At 41.0% G+C, this 17,935-nt stretch overlaps 1 protein-coding gene across 1 annotated transcript in view; it reads right to left on the reverse strand.

The window, feature by feature from the left end:
* The window catches only part of URB1 (URB1 ribosome biogenesis homolog), a 79,665-nt gene that overhangs the window by 30,674 nt on the left and 31,056 nt on the right, over positions 1–17,935 (reverse strand). Inside the window, exons 18-24 of the mRNA XM_034770176.1 lie at positions 15,625–15,795; positions 13,592–13,788; positions 11,958–12,182; positions 11,214–11,393; positions 7,913–8,768; positions 3,453–3,657; positions 2,398–2,581 (exon numbers count right to left, since the gene is read on the reverse strand). Of these exons, the coding sequence (XP_034626067.1) occupies positions 2,398–2,581; positions 3,453–3,657; positions 7,913–8,768; positions 11,214–11,393; positions 11,958–12,182; positions 13,592–13,788; positions 15,625–15,795 (2,018 nt within the window). The remainder of the gene's footprint in view (positions 1–2,397; positions 2,582–3,452; positions 3,658–7,912; positions 8,769–11,213; positions 11,394–11,957; positions 12,183–13,591; positions 13,789–15,624; positions 15,796–17,935) is intronic.

A 17,935-nucleotide genomic window follows, 5' to 3' on the forward strand; every position in this document is an offset into this window, starting at 1 on the left:
CCAGCTCTAATTACTATAGAGCAGGGGTCTGCAATGTTTGGCACGTGGCTTGCCAGGGTAAGCACCCTGGCGGGCCGGGCCAGTTTATTTACCTGCTGATGTGGCAGGTTCGGCCGATCGCGGCCCCCACTGGCCGCGGTTCGCCGTCCCGGGCCAATGGGGGCAACGAGAAGCTGCGGCCAGCACATCGCTCACCTGTGCCGCTTCCCACTGCCCCCATTGGCCGGGATGGCGAATCGCGGCCAGTGGGGGCCGCGATCGGCCGAACCTGCCGCGTCAGCAGGTAAATAAAACTGGCCCGGCCCGCCAGGGTGCTTACCCTGGCGAGCCGCGTGCCGAACGTTGCCGACCCCTGGCCTATGCTGTTATTTTAGATAAACACAAAATTTCAAAGACACTTTATCAGGCCCAGGACTATTTCCGTGAGAAATGCAATAATGTAAAAAAGCAAAACATTTTTAGAGCAAAATTACAGATATGAAGTTGGGACAACATGGCATCTGCAGCCAACTTCCCGCAGAAAGAAACTCACTGTCAGGGGTGGAGGAGGAAGACTACAGGGTATTCCATCTTCAGCTGCAAAGGAATTTTCATACCGCAGCACTTCAAATACTAATCACACCTTTTGTTTTAAGTGATATGTTTCCTTGCCTAATTACATTGCAAGTATCAGAACCTCCTCTCACCTATTCCTTCTCCCTGGGATTCAAACGAATAAAGGGCTGATGCTGTGAGGTGCCAGGTGCTCTCCTTTCCTGCTGATGGGTGGGATTCAAGGCTGTTCATCACCTCTTAGAATTGGGCCCTTAATTTTTTACAGCTCAGCAAGAAGGAATAGGGGAGACATTACAATACTTGCAATATAACTGGGCCCTACAAACAGAAGCATAATCCAAATCACATTGGCTAACATGAGACAGCAGCAATTCTGACTTCCTTAGAACAGAAGCCCACCACTATAATGCAGCACCCACATTTACTACTGATATGAAATAACACTTCATTTTGCAGGGTGAGGAGGGATCTTTAGTCAATTTAGATAACAGAACATTACAAGGATACAGTACATCTGAGTTTATCTGTAGATCAGCTGTGGAAATCTTTAGGATCTACAGTGGACATGGAGTGGGTATGTAATAATTTTATGAATGCCATGTGTGACAGTCAAACAGATACAGTATAGAACTATGCTGGGTTAGTGGAATGTTTATTATACACCTGTATTGCTTTAAGTCAATGGGAGCTGTCTCTAGGACGAAGACAATAGCTCCTGGATAAGAACATTCCAGCACACACTTGAAAGACAATGGGGAAAGCTACAACCTACTTCCAACTAAGTCACAAGTCTTGTTTTGCCAGCGCTGGTAGCTAACAGTTAAAAAAAGTGACATGGTGCCTGCAAAGGGGAGGAGGACAAAAATGAAACAGGATTTCAAGACTCTGTCCCTGAAGTATAGAGAAGAACTGGTTTGAGGGCTAAGAGAGCAAATTATGCTATTTGACCTGAGGGCTCTGGGGGTGTCTCTAGGAAGCTTAGGGCTACCAGGATCCCAAGTGGAAGTTGGATAGGTACCTGGTAAGCTAGATATACATGTGGTTTACTTCTTGTTTTAAGATCTTTTTCTCTGAAATGTTTCAGTTCTAAATAAACAATACTTTGCTTTATAAAGCTGTCCAGTCAAAGGATAGCATGGGTCATAGCTCCTAGACAGAAGTGTGCTGCAGGTGCTGACCACAAATCAGACCTGCTGAGGTAATCACCGTTAGTATCAGGGCCCTGTCTGAGAGTGGGAGAATTGTTATTTACACCCCAAGAGACAGGTGATGCCTGAGAGGGAGTGCACACAAAGAAACCAAGAGGGGCAGTTAGCCCAGCTTCTGTAAAAGCATCTTTTGCTTTTACTTAGGACCTGATCCTGTATCCCTTACACACCTAAAGAAAATTTGAGATGCATAAGGTATACATGATTAGGAACTTATGGCATTGACCTTGCTGCCACTGAAGTCAACTGGATGACTGTCGTTGACTTCAGTGGGAGCAGATTCATGTACTTTGTAAGAACATTTCTACTTTTACAGCATTTTCTTTCTCTCTCTCTTTTTTTTAAAAAAAAAATACCGTCAGGGACTGATCTTGAAAGGCACTGAGCATCTCAAAATCCCACTAACTTCAATGGTAATTGCAAGTGTCCAGCACCTCTCCCAACAGGACCCAAAATGGTTTTGCATTAGGATCTTGCAAGGCCAGTTACAAACTGTACAAGTTGCACACAAAATACCAAAGAAACCAAGACAAGCGCAACAACTTCATTTACGTAATACAGAAATAGAAAAGCACAATAAAGAAAAGTCCATACAATCAAGATTTAGATTAAAGCAAATGGAAAGGAGTCTCACCAATAACTCTTCTAGTCTCAACAGCATGGAACTCTCTGTTCCTTGGTTGTTTTCTTGGTCTTTACTGATGTTATATGTGGTGATTAACCACTTTATACAGGCTGCCAAGAGGCTTTTCTTCCAGGAGTGCAAATCCTCAGCAGAGTTCTCCAGCGCTCTCGATATGGAATCTGCCACAATCCAACTGCAGAAAATTCAAATGTTAGTAGAATGTTTTTGTTTGTATTAATTTTACCATGATTTTCTCCACACATTTTTAATCATTTGATTTTATGCATAGGGACACCTAAGCCCCAGATGACCAAAGAATCACTATCTTCTAAAGCTCATGATAATCATGTAATAAGTTAGTCACCCAGGAATTTACATGGCCAGTCCTTTCCTCATGTTCCCTCAGAGATGAGTACTGTCACATCTGTTATAAACCTAGCCACCATCAGCTTAAGCAGGGATAGAAAATGTTTCGATCACTTGCCCAAAAACAGAGCTTGTGAAAGTGTACTGGTCCCAGCTGAGTACTTCCAGACTTTAACGCACAAGTCCTTACAATATTTTTTGTCTCTCTGTTTATTATGCTATTGAATGTTAACTTTAAAAATGGATCAAAAGTTCCACAAACTTTAAATAAAACTTAATATGGGTATCTGTGCTGTGGCTCCCTTTCCCTGCAAGATATGTGAGGCTGTTGTAGCCTTATTCTGCTATACCATAAAGTTATTTCTGAAGCACACCAATGAAATTAAATGGAGAAAACATCAGGCTTTGAATTCCTGATATTTCCCCTCCCCCACACACACACACATTTAATTTCACTGAACCACTGTACAGCTTCATTAACGAGGAATGTTGTATTTAAAGTTTTGGGGGACTTTTGAGATTTTTAAAAATATTTTTACATGATATACATACATTAAAGTACACCCCGGCTTAAAAATACTATCACACTTAGACAGTAGGTTCTTTGAAGCAGGGATAACAATGTTTTATGCAACAAAATGACAATTCCAGGCATTACATTACTTAAAATGCAAAATTTGGAAATAGGACTTGCCTACCTCTCATAATTTTCTGCTCTCTCAAGAGTTCCAGGTAACTGGTCAATTAGATTAGTTAGCGCTTCAATTTCTGAAGACTGTACCAGCTTGGAAAACACTTGCAACTTCACGGCTGTGAGTTCTTGCGATGGTTCTGTATCTAGAATTTTTTTGGACAGTTCTTTCCACAAAGCTACTTTCAAGACAGGTACAACAGCTGAGGAGACTGTAGGAAGAAAGAGTGCAAAGAGACACAGGGATGTCATTGTAAGCTCTCTGGCAGTGCTCTCAACTCAAACTGCTTCATGTGTTCAACAGAATGATAGAACACAGACTGTGGGCCTATTGTGAAAAAGCACACACCGTGTGGGACTGTAACAGATCTAGGAAGTGACTGAAAGACAAATGTTCCGTAAAGTGTCTGGTATCTCTTTCAAACACCTACTAGACAGAGGATTAAAATGAGTAGTTACAGGCAAATATCACAGACCTCCAAGGCACAGGGGCAACATCCTGATGAGAAGCCCAGCTCTGATCCGCTAGACAAAGGTAGTAGTAACTGCTCAGATTCTTACCAAAGAATTCTGACCCTGGACTCTGATCAGAGGCTTCTTCTTTCATTTCAGCTCTCAGATAGGAAGTGTCTGATAAATCTGAAGCTACCACCATTCTCTGAGTAATGGAACAGAGAAAGATTTCTCTTCCTCTTCTGGCCCTTCCCCAAGCAACACCTCTCTTGAACCTCCTGTAAGCTGGGTCTGCTACTCTACCCCTCCCAGACGCTACTGGCTGCTGCTGAGGATTCTCCACCATTTTATACCGCTTCCAGACACAGGTGTCCTTCCCCATCAACAGATACAGCGTGTATGCCTCTGCTGTTGCCTGTAACCTTCCTTATCAGTAGAAGAATGAAACAGGCATGACCCTCGTTAGTTTAACTGCAGCACCTAATTTTCTGAAATGCCACGGTGAAACTGACCAGATTTTTGTCAGTTTAATTCTGCTGTTGATTGGGAAAACCTGGAGCAGCAGCAGAGCTACTGGAGCTGTGTGAGGTTCAGGAAGGCATTGCTGTATTGATTTATACTTGGAAATTTATTTTTCCACCTACAGGGCTAGAAGTTCTTTTTTTTTTTTTTTAACATGACAGATAAAATTCTGTTGAAATGGATCGTTTACAACATTCCATTCACCAGATAAAATATTCTCTTTGCAGCTGGAAATAATTTTTTCACACCCAACCACTAGATAGATAGGGTTTATTCTAAACTGAACCGATAATGATCTAGGCAGATTTTAAGAAGTGTTATGCTTTGACCAGCTGTACAGGGCTCAAGAAGAGCCCGGGGCAACTGCAGCTGGCAGTGTTCTATTTGAGTCAATTTGGCCCCACCTAGTTGTGGCCCTTTAAGCACTACTGCAATAATAGTCTAAAGAATAATCATAAAATGTCTCTGATTTTCATTATCAGCTGTTCCATTGATGGTGCAGACAGACTGATTCATCGATTTTAAGTCCAGAAGAGATCACTGTGATCACCCAGTTCAATGTCCTGCATAAACCCAGGCCACAGAATGTCACTAAAAAGCTCCTGCATGAAGTCCATGTTCTGACTGAGCTAGAACAGTGGTTCTCAAACTGTGCGTTGGCATCCCAAAGTGGGTAGTGACCCCATTTTAATGGGGTCTCCAGGGCTGCCGTTAGACTTGTTGGGGCCCAGGACCGAAGTCTGAGCCCCACCACCCGGGGCTGAAGCCCAAGGGCTTCTCAGCCCTGGGTGGCGGGGCTCAGGTTACAGGCGTCAGCCCCTGGCGGGGGGCCTTTGGGCTTCTGCTTTGCCCCCGTGAGCATGGGGTGATGGGGCTTGGGCTTTGCCCCCACCCACCACTCAGTGCAGTGGGGCTCATGCTTCAGTCCCCCCTCCTGAGGTTGTGTAGTAATTCTTGTGTCAGAAGGGGTTCGCAGTGCAATGAATGTGAGAACCCCTGAGTTACAGCATATTGAGTGTTATGGGTCATGTTGCAGCATTCGGGATGTAGGCAAATGACTCAACTGTTGCTGGGATTCCTGCTCATTGATGGTACTCATCAGCCTACTTATTAATTTTTGTGTTATGCTTTCATTTAACTTATTAGGTTGCCTTTGGGAAATTACTGCTACTATATGATGGAGTTATGAGGTTAACTCTGCCAGGCGATGAGAGCACAAAGAGGGGCAGGGCCACTTTGCCATCAAAAAGAACAGCAGAAAGCCACAAAACAACCAGAGTGATCAATGTCACTGCACTGCCTTGTCATGAAACACATTTCTCACATACTGAAGCAACACCACAATGCAAAAATGACAATGAAACCTCGTGGCTAGGGTGGACTGATTTATTCAAAGTGATTTAAATAAATTATTTTAATAATTATTTAAATCAGCAACCAGGAAACCTTGATTTAAATAATTTAAAGTGTGTTTTGCATTTGTACTTCTTAGTTATTTGTCCAAAGAAAAGTTGATTCTCATTAGTTAGTAACCATTACTACATGCTGATTTACAACTAAAATTAGTTTTTACAATAAATTTTGTATTACTTTTTGCTAACGAGGGCAATACACTATATGTATACACATTTATTTAAGCAACTATATAGCTTAACATACATTTATTCATATTAATTTTTACAATGTATTATATTAGAGCCTGGTGAATGATGAATTTCATATGTACTAGATGATTAATTTTTTACTTGCGATTTTTGTCAAGCTCTGTTCAGGAAACAAAACTGGAATTTTATAAATGCCAAAAACAGAGTTTTCATTTTTATTTTATCATTAAATAAAATTACCCTAACTGTGCTGGATATATTGAGAAAAAGTTAAGTTTATCAAAACAAGTTTTGCATTTAAAACTAACTGGATTATTAAACAAAGGAATAGTTTAATATTATCTATAGTTTGGGAATTGAACAGACTGCTTCTGGTCGCCATATTGTTTAAGATTTTAGAACTAGTAGACCTCATCCTCTCACACATAGTTTTTATTCATAAATTGGAAGAGGAGAACAAGCTTTCCTGATTTTTCAACCCCCAATCTCTTTTTTAACTTTGAATGAACTAATTATTGAACTGAACTAGATGAACAAAATGAAGAAAATATTCTCTCTGCACCTGCAGCGGAGACTACTGCTGTCAAAAGCTGGTTTAGCTCTTCAACATTGCTGGTTCCAGGTGCTCAGCCAATGGCTTCTACGAGTTCAGTGGTTTGATTTTCTTTAAAACTTTGACAGCAAACATACACTGCTTAATTTTTTAATAGATGATATAGTAAGTTTAGACCTTAACATAGGCTTTACATTTCAAATTCAATTTTAAGGAGGTTTATTTTTAAAAACAAAAATGCATTTAATTTAAATTTAAAAGAAAAATAATTTTTTAAAATTTCTTTTTAAAAGTCCTTGATTTTCATCCACCCTGCTCATGACACTAATCCGAGATTACTTTATAGCATTCTACTATGCCATTCAGCACAATATTTCCACCCATTCCTGTGAGGTAAGAGCAATGAAAGTTTCTCCTCTCTGCATCCTTCTTGTCACCTTGAAGAAACAGGGAATGAGCTCTGGATCTTCTGATTAGAATACCATGTCTATGCTGCCTCTTGTGTCCAGCCAGGAGGAGGCCTGCTCCTGCTTACCAGTACTTTACTTGCTCTTCATGAGATTAAGCAGAACAAGAAGTGCACCAATCTTTGGATTCAGTGAGAGCCACAGCGGTGCTCCGAAGAGCCACATGCAACTCTAGAGCCAGGAGGCTAAGTATCACTAAGCTAATGGGCCAATAAAACTTACTTTATAATTTTCTATCAATACACCTTTGGAGCCATCCTAGTTCAGCAAATTCTACATGTTTTCAAACACTTTTTAAATTTGTATTTACATGATCGGCAACAATACTCATAGCATTCGCTGCAGATAGCACTTTTTATTTCCTAAGTGCTGAACAATCAGTTAATAACCAACATGGAAGGAAAGTTATCTGCATTTTAAAAAGATGGCAATGGAAAGAGGCCTGATGACTTGACTTCAGTGCCTTGTGCCTTGCCCTGGATATGTCAGTGATGGTCACATGATAAACACCCATAGAGTCAGACAAGAGTAGACAGAAAAGAGCGATTTTTGTAACTGGTTAATAAGGTGGAGAATTCCAACTTTTCAGGGATAACAAGTATTGATTTTAGCACTAAAGATTCACAAGATAATGGACTTCTAAACTGTCAGTAGACCTCAAGTCTAACAGTACCTTTCGGGGGGCTAGTCCAGCACTGAATGTAGCAAGTCCCAGACCTTAGGCCAGTGAAATTTTCATTCCCAGAAAATGGTCTTCCCAATGCACCCAATGACAGACACGTCATTTTATCTGAAAACTCTGGTGAGAATAGTTAAAAATCCCCAGATAATATTTACATCATTAATATTGATCAGTTGTCGGTTTTACCTTTTGATGGCCGTGTAAAGTCATACTGCTCTCTACTCTGCAAATATACGTTGATGAGTGGAAGAAAGATGTCCATATTTTTCCTTAGGTACTTTCCAGTTGCACAATTCAGACACCACAGCTCAAACTGCAGCAGATGAGTCCTACAATGCTGGATCAGCAAAGCCACAATGGCAAGGGAAGTTTCAGTCATGTGGTTAAGGCAGTAAACGTGTACATCTACACCAACCGCATGGGCAAACAGGGGCTCTCGAGAGAGAGCATTCAGGAAGACTTTTTCCAGATCCTCACTGTTTGATGTTGATAGCAGAGTTCCCATCCCTTTAATGTGCTCTGTTGATAACAGTAGCTCTCCTTGAATGGTCTGTCTTTGGTAGCTTTCTGTGAGGAGCTGCACCAGTGTCTTCCCATAGAAGCTTAAATTTCTCTCTTTTTTAGGGGAATTTTCAGATTTTTGAGTGGTCAGGCTTGCCTCAGGAAGCTGGAGCATGGTCAGCGTGACTTCTTTTAACTGAGCCGCATCCATATAAACATGTAACTGCTGCAGAGCCTCCAGCTGCTGGGACTTTTTGGGAGATACCAGGTTCTTTTCTTTTCTTCCAGCACGTAACTCTTCCAAGACGCTTTCAGTGATGGCTTCAAAATACTTAGACAGCATGTCTATGTGCTTCATATTTTGCAACATTGGAGCACTCACCTTCAGTAACTGAAGGATGCCATTATTTACATGAGCTGACAAAAGCTTCACCATGACAGGGTTTAAGTTGTGTTGGGGAAGAGAATGTTGCTCTAAAGCCAAGAACCAGGTCTCCAGTGTAGGATGTTTGAAGATCAACATGAGCATATCTTCTAGTATCTGCAACGTACACAGTGATGAAGAAACCACAAAAAAGAATCTAAAATCATTTCTCTGCTTCTACCTATAGTGCATGTTTACTGAAACCTAAAAACCTATTACTGGTCAAAAGAATTAATGAAATACAGGTACATACAATTATGTTTCTCTCAATGTTTATGGTATTGTAAAAAAAAAAAAAAAAAAAAAGCCTTTTCTCTGTGGTAAAAAAAAAAAAAGATTCTAAACATTAAACAACATCTCCAAGTTATTCATCTCAATTTCTATTCTGCTGCTTCTGGGATAAAGCCAAATGCTTCCTCCATTTGTTCATTCAGACAAGCATGACTGAATCTTTCAAAGTCTGTGGCACAATTTTACACAGACATTAGAATGACTTAGTCCTAAGTCAGAGTATCATGTGAGGGAGTAGACACCACTTTAACCTATCACACAATGTAACTTTGTACATTTCCATAAGTTTTACTACGTTCCCAGGGGAGGTATCGCAGGTTTCATCAACTAAATACATGACATTCTAATCTTCTTGAATCCAGGAATCAGATAAAACTAACGCTATGGTGAAAATTCACTCCTCCCTCCACAAAACGTGGGCAACGAAGCTTTGAGCCAGGGTCTAAAAGGAATGGAGAAATAGCATTCACTCTCCCCATACACAAGTGAGCTGTAGATCCGCAATGCAGCCCATTCCATAGCCACTATTCTAGCCTGTGGGTTAGAATAATAGAGGCTGCTGCCCAGCCACACACCTGTATAGTAGGTTAGAGCAGTGGCTCTCAACCTTTCCAGAGTACTGTACCCCTTTCAGGAGTCTGATCAGTCTTGCTTACCCCAAGTTTCACCTCACTAAAAAACTACTTGCTTACAAAATCAGACATAAAAATACAAAAGCATCACAGCACACTATTACTGAATAATGGCTTACTTTCTCATTTTTACCATACAATTATAAAATAAATCAATTGGGATATAAATATTGTACTTACATTTTAGTGTATAGAATATAGAACATATAAATAAGTCATCATCTGAACAAAATTTTAGTGTCTACTGACTTTGCTAATGCTTTTTATGTAGCCTGTTGTAAAACTAGGCAAATATCTAGATGAGTTAATGTACCCCCGAAAGACCTCTGCGTACCCCTGGTTGAGAGCCACTAGTTTAGGGACACTGAATGCACGTTCTCATAGATCCGTTGGTCCCTCTCCCAGACCTCCTTCAATGGCACACCTCTGCATTGACCTATCTGTGCCTGATGCAAAGACCCCTCTGTGAAACACTATGTCTGAAGCCCACTATCCATGTGGCGATAACCCACCTGCATCCCGCCCATCACCCTACAGAAAGCTACAGTAGTGCTTCCACTTAGGGTATGTCCAGACTACCCGCCATATCGGCGGGTAGCGATTGATTTATCAGGAATCAATATATCGCGTCTCGTTAAGACGCGATAGATCGATCCCCGAACGTGTTCCCCGTCGAGTCCGGAACTCCACCGGAGCGAGCGGCAGTAGCGGAGTCAACAGGGGAGCTGCGGCCATCGATCCCGCGCCGGGAGGACGGGAAATAAGTCGGAATAAGATATGTTGACTTCAGCTACGGTTTTCCCATTGCTGAAGTTGTGTATCTTACATCGACACTCCCCCTCCCGCCCCAGAGTGTAGACCAGGCCATAGTGTGCAGATCTTGCACAGGCCTTCAACAAGTGATTGCATGCTTCCCTATCAGACAGGCATCACCTTTAATCCTAATTAAACACCCTAACACAAATAAAGAGTCAAACCCTCACCTTCCACATCAGACTGTAGCATTCACTGAAGCCCCCTTTCTTTCTTCAGCCTCTATCACATTGTGTGTATCAGTAAGAATACAGGTCAGCTCCATGCTCTACGCTAAACGTTTATTTCAACTACCAATGACAATTAGATAATATAGTTTGCACCCGAGAGCCATTTGTCTGTTTTGCCTCAGTAAACAGTTCTCCAAAGCTGATGAAAGACTTCCTAGAGTCCAATTTAATTGTGCTGACTAATAATGACAACATTCATTATGAGTCTACCAAGGAGTTTATACCTAAGCTTGGAAGGATCAGATTTTTATCGGTAATTGCTGCTAAAAGTTGATTTCAACACACAGACACCGACCAAAAAAATATATTTCCATTGATAGGCAAAGTAAAAAAAGTGCTGCTTGAGAACTTCTTAGAGTCTGATTTGACATTATTTACTTTGTGTACTTTGGCATGTGATGTTGACAATTTGTATTTTAAGGGTTATAAAGCTTTAATTTTTTTAATCTCAACGTCTACTGTTATTAAATAATTCTTGTATGACCCTCTCTCCTCCATAATTTTGGGAAAAAATGCTTAAAAATAAACATTATTTATTATATAATTTTAACAGATAATATCAAATAAAAATTGAATTCTGCCAAGCCTATTTATACCTTGCCATCTGCAGACTCCATTGTGGCCACAGACTCTAAATCCATAAAGAGATCTGATTCAGTTTGGGCCCCTTCTTGTTTCTGCTCGTTGCACAACTTCATCTGATCACATCGGCACAGCAAGCTACTCAGTAGGTCCATGTAGAGACCGAGAAGGCGAGGACCAGAACTTTTACTGAGCTGTGAAAGTAAACACACTGGAGGATGAGGAGAAAAGTGGAGGAGGCTGGAAAGAAAACTATGCAAGAACAGGATTAAATTAACATCTTCTTAGATTGTAAGCTCTTTGGGGCAGGGACCATATACAATGGCTCCCACAATAGGGGCCTGCTCCCGATCAAAGCCTCTGTGAGGCTAACACAATATTCATGTATTTTAAGGGCAGAAGGAATCATCAGATCATCTAGTCTGCTTCTAATATAACACAGGCCAAAGAATTTAATCACAACTAAAGCATATCCTCCAGACAGACATCTAGTCGTGTTATAAAGACAACAAGAGATGGAAAGAAAGCTGCAATTCATTTGCAGTACACACGACACACACATTCATAAAGAATCCTATTGTAAAGGCAGCCAGTCTCAACAACAAGGGAGACAATTGCTACAATCTGGGCCGGATTCCTGAGTTGCTCCCTAACTTCAGTGGGGTTGTGCACATGAAGAGGCTACACAACCAAAGTGCATTTGCACCACTTCAGCGTGTTGTACTTAGAACCCAGTGTTAAGAGAACATATTCCTTACACTGCCGAAGTTCTCCACCGTGGTTTTTAGGTACAGCAGCACGTGCCTGACTGCTAGCAAAAGCTGCTGAAGTTGGAGCTGGGAAGCTGCCTCTCTCAGCTTTGCCTGGACACCATCTTCCAACAGGACAGCGCCACCTCTCTCAAAGGCAATCTTCAGCAAGGAGGGGAACGAAGAATCTGGTGGCAGGATGAGCTCCCTGCTTATGCATTCAGTTTGTTTCAACTGTTGAAAACAGAAGTAATGTGGAGAAGGGGAAAAAAAGACACAATGTGTATATCAATCTCTTAAGGCCAAACTGTGCTCTGACCTAGGCTGGGGCAATTCCCATTGAAATAAGGCATGTAACCAAGCACTGAACCATGCTCTCAGGGCCCAGCCCTGCAACCACAATGCACAGTGCAATACAGCTGTATTGTTATCAATGCATACAGATCAATGCTGGCCGAAGTGCCCCTCATACGCTCTCTGGCTGGCTGAGGGAGCAACGCTGCAGCTTCTATCGTGGATGGCCTGTGTGCTCCTAACCCGCTCCCATCTAGCTCTGCACAACCCTCAACCACTGCTGCACCAGCCTCTCTTGTTGGGAGGAGATGGGGAGCACCCACCACCATTCTTCTCCTGGCCCTTGTGGGGATGCTCCTCATCCACCTGCCTCCCCATTTGGGGAAGGGACATTTGTGCCTACTACTGCCTGCTCTGAAAGGAATCTGAAATAATTAAACTTAATTACAAATTAGAGTTATAAACATTACTTATTCACACCAGGATGACACCTGCAATAGTTATAACTAACATAGAACAAATAAATAACAAATCCATTTAAAAAGCAAAACGCAAGAACTGTTTTTAGCAGGATCTGAACTTGCAGCAAACAAGCACTCCTGGCGGGCACCAAGGGATTGCAGGCACTCCCTTCACAGGGTCTTGGCTGATCTGCTCACTCCATGATAGGAGCTGTGGTGATGCTCTCACTGGGGAAGAAAGATTGCCCAATGGTTAGGGCACTAGCCTTGGACTCTGGAGACCGGCTTTACATCCTTGCTCCACCAAAGACTTCCTTTGTGACCTTTGGCAACTCCCTTAGTTTCTCTGTGCCTCAGCTCCCCATCTGTAAAATGGACAGTTCCCTTCCTTCCAGGGGCCTTGTGAGGATAAATACATTAAAGATTGTGACGTGCTCAGATACTACTACAGTGAGGGCCACATAAGTACCACAGATAGATAATAAACTGGCTATTGTCCAGGTATTACAACCATTTCCTTACTTTTTTTGAAACTCAGGCCACTGGTGCATGTAAGTAACTTTCCCGCCACTTGCTAAACGTGATTCTGCATATAAATCATTGTTGCAACTTGATAAGAAGTTGCTGCTAATGTAAAAGTAATTAAGGATTCAATTAACAGTTTGACCCTGCACCAGCTAAAAAGTATTTGCACCTCATTTAAAAGTCTCCAATACCCTTCAATCCTGCAAAGATTCTGCAACACATTAGAAAACAAGGATGCCTAAACTCGGGTTTGGAAGATAAAAGCCTAGATGTACTGCACAGTGGAAATGAAAGCCTTCTACAATCCACTGGTCTTTTAGCAACCCTAAAGCTAGCAATCAAATGATTTTATGCATCCCTTACCAAGGTTTCCTTAGCTTGCTGTGGTATCCAGAGACTATAGTATTGGTTAAACTGGTAGAGCTGAGGATACTGAGATGCATTCAGTGACTGGAGTTCTTTATCGAAGAGCTGAAACATCAGACAGAGGGCCAGGGGATCTCTCTGACTGTGAAGGAGATCAGTAAAAACAGCAACAAGATACTCCACTATACTTCCTCCTACAAAAGCAAACAACAAGGTTTGAGACAAGTTCTCTCACTGGTAAGAATCTGGGAAAGTACATACAGTAACTCTAGCCACAATACCATTCACACCCACCTAACCTGAGCAGTATTTAGATAGCAATCACTTTGAGACTACAGCGTGGGATTTTCATAAGTGCCTACGGAGCACAAATCCCACTGAATGTCAAATGGATTTATGCTCCTAATTTCTTGAGGTGCTAGTGAAAATCCTACATACTGTAGTTCTTAGTAAGGTAAATGGTGCCAGATTACACAGATTACTGGGTTCAACCCCCAACCTGACACAAAACTAAGTGCTTTTCGCAGTGTTATATTATACCTGTATTCTGGCTGGTCATAGGCCCAAGCACAGCTGCACATAGAAGCAGGCATAATCTGCATGCAGGAGTGCAGATCAGAGGGAGAGCTGTGTATAAATACGTAGATCTTGGCCCGTTAGTCACTCTGGATACTCAACAGTTCTCCATGTGCAGGGCCTGGCGAATGCCAGCTTTGTGGGTGGGGCATGGGGAGAGAATCCTGATCTGTGCATAACAATTATACCCATCATGGCTACCTCTTTTCTCACGTACATGGCAGCGTCAGTCAGAATTTATACCTAAACTTCTAACTCGTTGAACCTGTATACAAACAAAAGCACTTCTATCTTAAGTTTAGCATTTAACCACATTTTGCCAAGTTCTGTCCTAAAGTTATACCCAGTGCAACCTTACTAAATTCAGGTCTGAGTAGAGTATAGCCCATTTTGTCATTTATGCTCCCAATGCACCCAAAAAGATAACGTTGTCAGTCAAGGATTAATATGGAAGTTTTCTTTTAAAAAAAAAAAAAAAAAAAAAGTTCATTCCCTCCCCCCTGGGTCCAATTCTCCAGTCCCAACTAACTGGTTTCAATGGGCGAGTTTCACACTATTTGTTATACCAAACACAATCCTTTAAAACCGTTCAGCTCTATTTCACTTAAGCACTTCCTTTTCCCAGTCACGGCTATTGTAACATAGTCGTCACTAAGCATCAACAGTGTGCTTTTAAAATGTGAACTTGCAGAATTCTTCCCCCAAATGAAATGTGTGCGTCGGGAGCAAGGGGGAGGTTTGGTTTTCTACATTTTCCATAAGGCCACAAATTATTGTGAGCAATATTGGTTCCTACATGGCTACACTGCATAAAAGGACAGGAACTCCAGGAATTTCCTTTGGGTCACTTCTGTACATGTTCTTACCTCAGGAGCAAGGGAGGAAGGCATGCATTCCTCTCTCACAAAAGAAATAGGGAGTAAAGGTTTATGCTGTGAGAATCTTGGAGGCTTCTCAAGCCAGGACTATCTATGCTGAGGCACTTTGCCTCCACCCTGGTTCCCAGCAGAATTGTGCTTACAGGGGCTCCCTTCTCTGGCCACTGCTGTGGGTTCCACAGCATCAGAGGATAGGTGGGCTCTTTAATTCGGATATGACCTATGTAGCTTTCCCACAAGAGTTCCACAGAGTTGGTGGTGGTGGGACTAATGTTGTAAAGAGCAGTCATCACCCTGATATTGCCCTCTTGGCTCAGGTTCTGAACCCAATGCATCTTCCTTGGGGTCAGAAGAGAGTAGAGGCACCTTGCACCCTTAATGCTGCTCTGAGCTAGGATCCCTTGGATCTGTGTTTTCTCCACCTGTAGAAGCAGAGGGTACAATAGGGCTCATTGATTTTCATACACAATAACCAGAGTAACCACTGCATGAAAATGATAAAATATCCCCCCCCTTCCATATACAGCACGAATCTTTTTAGCCACTCCCAGGGACATATATAAACACAGTAAATACCCATTTCATTTTCAGTCTGAAGCAACAACTTATTCCTGGCTTCTAACGCTGCAGGGACAACAGCACTGAATGGAAAGGTGTGTAGAATCATGTCTTCATTTAAACTGAATCCAATTTCTTCATCTAGGCCTTCGCTGCCCTCCACAAGGACATCAACCATATCCAGGACATCTAGTTACCAATGAAAAAATGTCAGGGTTCTGAGTTCAAGCAAACACTACTTTTAGGATGCAAGTACACAGGAAATAAGAGGAGATTTAAAGGTGTGGGTAATTCAGGAGAAAATAAAGGGAGCATCCAATGTTAGTGCTGTAGGCAAGTGAAAGGGAACAATTTAATACAGGTTTGGGGGAACAACGACCCAAGGATAAGAAGATGTCTCTTTGAATATACATTATCTTTGAATATACATTCATGGTACAAATCAGACAAAGGGTGAAAGACAGGTATATCTGGCTCCTAATGATGGTAAAATAGATGGCACTCCTAGCATGTTTACACTGTGGGTGGCTTTCAAAGCTGATGCCCCATTAAGAGAAGTATGGAGAAAGGGGAAATAGCACCAGCAGCAGTGGATGAAGGCATCGCACCAAAACATCTGCAGTCAGAGCACCTCTGGAGGAGACAGGCGAGCGCGTACAGGGGAGACAGCTGCCAGGGTGGATAAAAATCAATGATTTAAACAAACAAACAAACAAAAAACGGATTTTTTTGATAAAATGCTTTTTGAGGAAAAAACCTATCTAAAGATAGTTTTAATTAAGATACATTATAGCTCAAAGATATCTCATCATGGAATAGGGATTATAAATTCTAATTCTATAGAATGAGACAATATATTCATGTAATGTTTAAGAAAAGTTTGGTAAATGAGTTCCAACAGTTCATGGATTAGGGACTCACTCTTATGGGGTTCCAGTGACTTCTGTATAGATTATTTAGGTTAAGCTTTCTTCCCAATGGGACTCAGCGCTCAGTCTAGAAGATACCATCAGAGATGCTTAGTTTTGCAGTTCTCAAATTGTGAATTTGTGTCTCCAGAGATAACATGCTTGTTAATAACAAAAATGTTTTAAAATAAATAAATAGATAAATAAATAAATAATGTGTAGCGGTGAGAAATAACAGACCTCAACCCTATTGTCCATCTCTAAATTTGTGTACACAGAGCCAATCCCTTACCTCTCTCTAAAAGTGCAAAGTTTCAAAAATTTCAATGAATAGAAGATTTTTGGGGGTGAAATAGATCTGGACAAGGAGAAGAAGTCTGGAGATAAATGGAGAAAGGAGGTAAAAGCAGTAGAAACAAAAGTGAAACTGTTTGAGCAGCATATTCCAGAAGTCTTGAGGTCTTTCTGAGATATATATTTGCTGATGATGTTTTAAAGAAAGTCACACCAGTGAACTGGTGGAAGTCACTTAAGCACGTGGATTCAGAGACTGTTGAAGTGATAATTTCACTTTTAACAGCAGTAGCTTCTTCTGCCGGTGTAGAAAGAATATTTTCTTCCTTTGGACTAATTTATTCCAAATTGAGAAATCATCCTAGGAAAGCAGGAAGGTGAAGATGACTGAGTTAGCTGCAGAAGCCAATATTTTAAGTTTCTCATGTTGACCAGGCTGATATAGTCGATTTAATTTTTGTGTGTTTTTTTTTAAATATTTCATTTAACTATTTTAGTTAAAAAAATTTTTAACAAAAACCTGATTTAAAAAAAACCTTGAATCTTTAACTAAATTCAAAAATTCGTATACTTGTTTTATTAAAATATTATATGTTTGCTGTTAAAGAAAAAATCCAGAATACATAACGTCGTTGTTTTAGTTAAATAAAACAATTTAAATGTCTGTCTGGTGATGTTCTCCTCCTAATACAGCATGGCAAGAAAATCCTCCAAATATTAATGATTAACCTGTTGAATTGGAGATAGTTCACCTCCCAATTACTTCATAAATATCTGCTTCAATTACTTTTGGTAAATGAAATAACCAAACCATCATTCATTTTCTAATATAGCTATAAAACTAATCTGAAAAGTTTTCAAAATAAATCACTTTAAAAACGTATAGTGTGTACCTTCTAAAAATGAAACCTACATCTATCTCTGAGTTGTGAAGAATATGTATTAAGGTTATAACAACCAACAAGAATGCACTTTTATGTAGAAATCCATGATTAAATTGAGTCTTCCTGACTAGTGATTTAAAATCAAATCCACCCTGGCAGCTGTTATACTCTTTATAAAAAAAAAAATGGGGATGGGGGTTGGGGGGTGTGCCATGTGCTTTCTCCTGAGCCCTGAATTACCAA

Source organism: Trachemys scripta, chromosome 1, assembly GCF_013100865.1.
Source record: "Trachemys scripta elegans isolate TJP31775 chromosome 1, CAS_Tse_1.0, whole genome shotgun sequence".
Taxonomy (NCBI): domain Eukaryota; kingdom Metazoa; phylum Chordata; order Testudines; family Emydidae; genus Trachemys; species Trachemys scripta.